Genomic DNA, 6,196 nt, shown 5'->3' on the forward strand with positions numbered 1-6,196 from the left:
GTGTGTATGTGTAACTTTATTTAACCCCCCCCCGCATGATGATGTCACCTTTTCACCTTTTTCTAAAATAAAATCTCATGTTTTTTACAGCACCATGTGACGTCTCTTTATTTTAGGTAGTGTGTGTCTGTCTGTGTGTCTGTGTGTGTGTGTGTGTCTGTATGTGTGTGTGTCTGTCTATCTGTGTTTGTGTGTGTGTCTGTCTGTGTGTGTGTCTGCCTGTCTGTGTGTGTCTGTCTGTCTCTGTGTGTGTCTATCTGTGTGTGTGTGTGTGTGTGTGTGTGTGTGTGTCCTGTTTCATAAACAGCTAACAACACAAAAAACATGGTGATAAGTGACTAAAAACGTCAACGTTTTGTATAGAAACATGAAGCAGGACAGAAAATATTGATCGAAATGTTGCAAAACGTGACAACAGAGTTGAAAAGCCGACTGGAGCTGGAGTTTGATTAACTTGTGACCCAGAAGCAGGAGCTGGTCCAGGAGGCGAGCTGGGTTAATCAGTAGAGGACCAGTAGGACCACTCTGTCGGACTCTGATCTCCAGGCAGTCGCTGTAAGTCATTCAACACACACGCTCCTCTCTAATGTTCGGGGGGGCTGGGGCCTGGGGGTCCTGGGGGGCTGGGATTGGACTTTTAGACTTTAAGAGACTGACTCTGTTGTGTGTCTGCAGACGACATCATGGCTCAGCTGGTGGAGTGCGTCCCAAACTTCTCCGAGGGTCGAAACAAAGAGGTTGGTTACTTTGATATTTACACATATTATTTTATATATATATATATATACAGTATATATATATATATATATATACACACACACACACACACACAGTGGCTTGCATGAGACTACACCCCCAGGCTAAAGTTGGTTGAAAAGAGGAATATAAAAAATCATCTTTTGGAGATTGATCTTAACACATTCGTTAAAATAATTCAGGAAAATCTGCTTTAATGACAACAGTCATCTTTATGAATGAATGTCAGTTATTACACGGATCAGAATACTATGCACCCCCCCATGTATGTATGTCTATGGGAATTTAACACAGAGGGGGGTATACTCATGCCCTCTGTATTTTAACATAGGGGGTGTATATTTATGCCCCTGTATTTTAACATAGGGGGGTGTATACTTATGCCCCCTGTATTTTAACATAGGGGGGTGTATACTTATACGTATACTTATAGAATAGCAACAGTAACCTACAGAATATCAACAACAATCTAGACAATAGCAACTCTAACCTAGAGAATAACAGTAACCTAGAGAATAACAACAACCTAAAGAATAGCAACAACAACCTAGAGAATAGCAACAGCAACCTAGAGAATAGCAAAAGTAACCTAGAGAATAGTAACAGTAACCTAGAGAATAGCAGCAGTAACCTATAGAATAACAACAACCTAGAGAATAGCAACGACAACCTAGAGAATAAGAACAGCAACAACAACAGCATCCTAGAGAATAGCAACAACAACCTAGAGAATAGCAACAGCAACCTAGAGAATAGCAACAACAACCTAGAGAATAAGAACAGCAACAACAACAGCATCCTAGAGAATAGCAACAACAACCTAGAGAATAGCAACAGCAACCTAGAGAATAGCAAAAGTAACCTAGAGAATAGTAACAGTAACCTAGAGAATAGCAGCAGTAACCTATAGAATAACAACAACCTAGAGAATAGCAACAACAACCTAGAGAATAAGAACAACAACAACAACAGCATCCTAGAGAATAGCAACAACAACCTAGAGAATAGCAACAGTAACCTAGAGAATAGCAACAACCACCTATAGAATAGCAACAGTAACCTAGAGAATAGCAACAACCACCTTTAGAATAGCAACAATCACCTAGAGAATAGCAACAGATGTGTTTTACAGTGTGTCCTTTTGTGCGTCAGGTGATCGATGCAATCTCATTGGCTATCTCCGAGTCCCCCGGCTGCAGCCTATTGGACGTGGATGCCGGAGCGTCAACCAACCGGACGGTGTTCACCTTCGTTGGCTCGCCGGCCGCCGTGGTGGAGGGGGCGCTGAATGCCGCGCGCCTCGCCTTCACCCGCATCGACATGGCAACACACTCAGGTAAACAGGAAGTACACCTGAGACTCTCAGGTAAACAGGAAGTACTCCTGAGACACAGGGCGTTTCTCAATACCAAGTAAGCAAAGAACGGACTTGTGTTCTTGGGGGGACCTTGCTGGCTGTACCTGGAAGACTGTACTCGCGAGTTCAGAAGCACACAACACACTGTTGACAGTTCTGAGACGAAGCGTTCTTCCTGTTATTGCCCCCCCCCCAGCAGAGGGCGCTGCCACGTTATAGTTAGCTTTGATGTTTATAATAAAGCATGGACGGTCACCTTTCACACCGCCTTGTTGTTTTGTTACGTTTTCAGTTAAAGTGCTATTAAGTATCACGGGCCAATAAGTGTATAAATAACGACACAACGGCGAGAAAAAATCGTTGTAACGTTGTTCGGGATTCACTTTTAATAGAAAGCAGAAAAGAAACAATAAAATAGGAATTACAATTATAGATGGACCGGGTAAAGTTTGCCACTGCCATCGGAAACTTTAGCGAGAAGCAGAAGAGGAGCCTGGGAAGAAGGAGAGCCAGGATGAGGAGTCTAGAGGAGGAGGGTATATATCTATATCCTTTATATAACAACAGAGGTAAAAATTGTTTTAAATATCTTACAATTGTGGACCAGGCTTTCCTCTTCCATTCCATGCCAGAGGGGGTCTGTCTAAATGTGGGGCCAGAGGGGGTCTGTCTAAATGTGGGGCCAGAGGGGTCAGTCTAAATGCTGGGCCAGAGGGGTCTGTATAGATGCTGGGCCAGAGGGGTCTGTCTAAATGCTGGGCCAGAGGTGATTGTGGAGCTTTCCAACTCCGAAGGCTTTTTTAATTCACCATAAATTTTCGTTGAACTGCCTTTATTCAAAATCTACACAGCTGATTTTTCGCCTTAAAACATCCTAAAAATGAATTTATTGATTTTATAATAGACGTAAATTGTGAAAATCTGTGTACCGGAACCCCTCCGCGCTTTACACCTGGACTGAACGCTGGGATACCGGCCCGGCCAAGTCCACACAAGTCACCCTCCGATGTATCCTCGCTAAAACGGGTCCAGATCACATCCGGGATTTAACTGTTCTTGGCCAAATGCTAACTTGTGTATTGGGTCAGAACTTTGGCCCAAACTTGACGTTTCAAAAGGACACAAGGACAGTAGAACACAAGGAAACAAGGACACAAGGAAACAAGGACACAAGAACACAAGCACACAAGGACACAAGGACACAGGAACACAAGCACACAAGGACACAAGGACACAAGGACACAAGGACACAGGAACACAAGCACACAAGCACACAAGGACACAAGGACACAAGGACAAAAGCACACAAGGACAAAAGCACACAAGGACACAGGAACACGAGGACACAAGCACACAAGGACACAAGGACAGTAGAACACAAGGACACAAGGACACAAGGAAACAAGGACACAAGAACACAAGCACACAAGGACACAAGGACACAGGAACACAAGCACACAAGCACACAAGGACACAGGAACACAAGGACACAAGGACACAAGCACACAAGCACACAGGAACACAAGGACACAGGAACACAAGGACACAAGCACACAAGGACACAAGGACACAAGGACACAAGCACACAAGTCCATAGAAGAACACAGATTGAGAAACGCACACACTCAGGTAGGAAGTACACCTGAGACTCTCGGGTAAACAGGAAGTACACCTGAGACTCTCGGGTAAACAGGAAGTACACCTGAGACAATCTGGAAAACAGGAAGTACACCTGAGACAATCTGGAAAACAGGAAGTACACCTGAGACAATCTGGTAAACAGGAAGTACACCTAAGACACACTCAAGTGAACTTGAGACACCAAATGTTTGGTTTTTGCCATATTTTTTGCTATTTTTAAAAACATTTCTTGTCATGTTCGCTCTCTTTTCCAATGTTTTGGTTCCTGTTACCTGTCCAGGTGAGCATCTTAGGAAACCTCGCTTTGTTTTCAACATTTTTGTCTTTTATCAATCAATGCTTTTGTTGCTCATTCCCCAGTTTTCTGGCCTCTAACTTATCAACCTTTTCCCTTTTTTAATGTTGTTTTCCAATTTTTCGTCCTATATTTCTTCTTCTCTTCCTCTCACCTGTCCAGGAGAGCATCCTCGGACCGGAGCGCTGGACGTCTGTCCTTTCATCCCTGTCCAGAACGTGTCCATGGAGGACTGTGTCCGCTGCGCTGAGGCCTTCGGGCAGAGACTGGCGGAGATGCTACACGTCCCTGGTGAGAAGGACTACAAATCCCAGCATGCTCCGTTAGCGCTGTGGCTAATCCTCCTGCTAACTGTGTCTCTGCAGTGTACCTGTACGGAGAGGCTGCGCGGAGGGACACACGGAGGAGTCTCCCGTCGGTCCGGGCCGGAGAGTACGAAGCTCTGCCTGACAAGGTGAGGCACACAGACGCTGATGCATGCTGGGAAATGTAGGATGAAGCAGTGAAGCCAGAAAGATAGAAAGTTGTTTTAACATTTTGAGTCTCATCTATTTTTTTATTCATCTTTACTTTGTCGTTTTTTCAAAAGAGTTTTTTCTTATAATTATAATAAGCTCTCAGATTGGTCCCCTGTCTTCTGTCTGTCCTCTAGTTGAAGCTCTCTTATTCGTCCCCTGTCTTTGGTCTGTCCTTTAGTTGAAGCTCTCTGATTGGTCCCCTGTCTTCTGTCTGTCCTCTAGTTGAAGCTCTCTGATTGGGCCCCTGACTTCGGCCCGGCGGACTTTGTCCCGTCGTGGGGCGCCACGGTAACCGGAGCTCGTAAGTTCCTGATTGCGTTTAACGTGAACGTGATCGGGACGAAGGAGCAGGCGCACCGCATCGCGCTGGATGTCCGAGAACAAGGACGCGGGAAGACACAGGTCTTTATCTGCTAGTCTGGGTCTGTCCCTCTGTCCCCGTCTGTCCCTCTATGTCTCTGTGTGTCCCTGTATGTCTCTGTATGTCCCTGTATGTCTCCATGTCCATATGTCCCTGTAAGTCCCTCTGTCTCTGTATGCCCCTCTGTCTCTGTATGTCTCTGTACCTGTGTCTCTGTATGTCCCTCTGTCCTTGTATGTCTCTGTATGTCTGTATGTCCATCTGGCCCTGTATGTCCCTCTGTTGCTGTAAGTACCTCTGTCTCTATATGTCCTCGTATGTCTCTGTTTCCCTGTATGTCTCCATGTCCGTCTGTCCCTGTATGTTCCTCTGTCCTTGTGTCCCTTTCTGACCCTCTATGTCCCTGTATGTCACTCTGTCCCAGTATGTCCCTGTATGTCATTCTGTCCCGGCCGGGACATCTGCAGACAGTAACCCCTGTATGTCCCTGTCCCCCTGTCCCTCTGTCCAGCCGGGGCGTCTCCAGAAGGTCCAGGGGATGGGCTGGTACCTGGACGAGTCCAACCTGGCGCAGGTGTCCACCAACATCCTGGACTACGAGGTGACCCCCCTCCACAGGGTGCACGGGGAGATCTGCAGCATCGCACAGGTCAGAGGTAGAACTTTTTAGGACCTGAGGGTCCCCGTGGTGGTCCCAGATCCTGGGTCAGGTTATATATATTATATCATATATTAAGTGTTTTTAGGACCTGAGGGTCCCCGTGGTGGTCCTAGATCCTGGGTCAGGTTATATATATTATATCATATATTATGTGTTTTTAGGACCTGAGGGTCCCCGTAGTGGTCCCAGATCCTGGGTCAGGTTATATTTATTATATCATATATTATGTGTTTTTAGGACCTGAGGGTCCCCGTGGTGGGGTCCCAGATCGTGGGGCTCCTCCCTCTCAGAGCCATCCTGGACTCGGCCGAGTTCTTCATCCAGAGAGACGGACTCTTCATCCTGGAGGAGGAGCACAAAGTCCGCCTGGTAACACAACAACAGATTACTTTATTTTCTAGGATATATTAAATCAAAGAGCTTTATTTTGAAAAGCTAACGATCCGCTTGTGTCCCCCAGGTGATCAGTGAACTGGGTCTGGACTCCCTCGGTCCCTTTAACCCCAAGGACAGGATCATAGAGTGAGTCTTTACCCTGGGGGGACATGGGGGGCATGGAGGAGACATGGGGGGACATGGGGAGGACATGGAGAAACATGGAGGGGAC

General features: G+C 46.2%; 1 protein-coding gene across 1 annotated transcript; it reads left to right on the forward strand.

The window, feature by feature from the left end:
* Nucleotides 1-615: 615 nt before the first annotated feature.
* Nucleotides 616-6,115, forward strand: ftcd (formimidoyltransferase cyclodeaminase). Its single transcript, XM_034866292.1, has 8 exons — nt 616-737; nt 1,909-2,092; nt 4,212-4,340; nt 4,415-4,503; nt 4,790-4,969; nt 5,440-5,577; nt 5,827-5,958; nt 6,050-6,115. Exons 1-8 carry the CDS (start codon nt 684-686, stop codon nt 6,113-6,115), a joined length of 972 nt encoding a protein of 323 aa, XP_034722183.1. The 5' UTR covers nt 616-683.
* Nucleotides 6,116-6,196: the final 81 nt, after the last annotated feature.

The sequence above is a fragment of the Etheostoma cragini genome, unplaced genomic scaffold (assembly GCF_013103735.1).
Source record: "Etheostoma cragini isolate CJK2018 unplaced genomic scaffold, CSU_Ecrag_1.0 ScbMSFa_4656, whole genome shotgun sequence".
NCBI classification, from domain to species: domain Eukaryota; kingdom Metazoa; phylum Chordata; class Actinopteri; order Perciformes; family Percidae; genus Etheostoma; species Etheostoma cragini.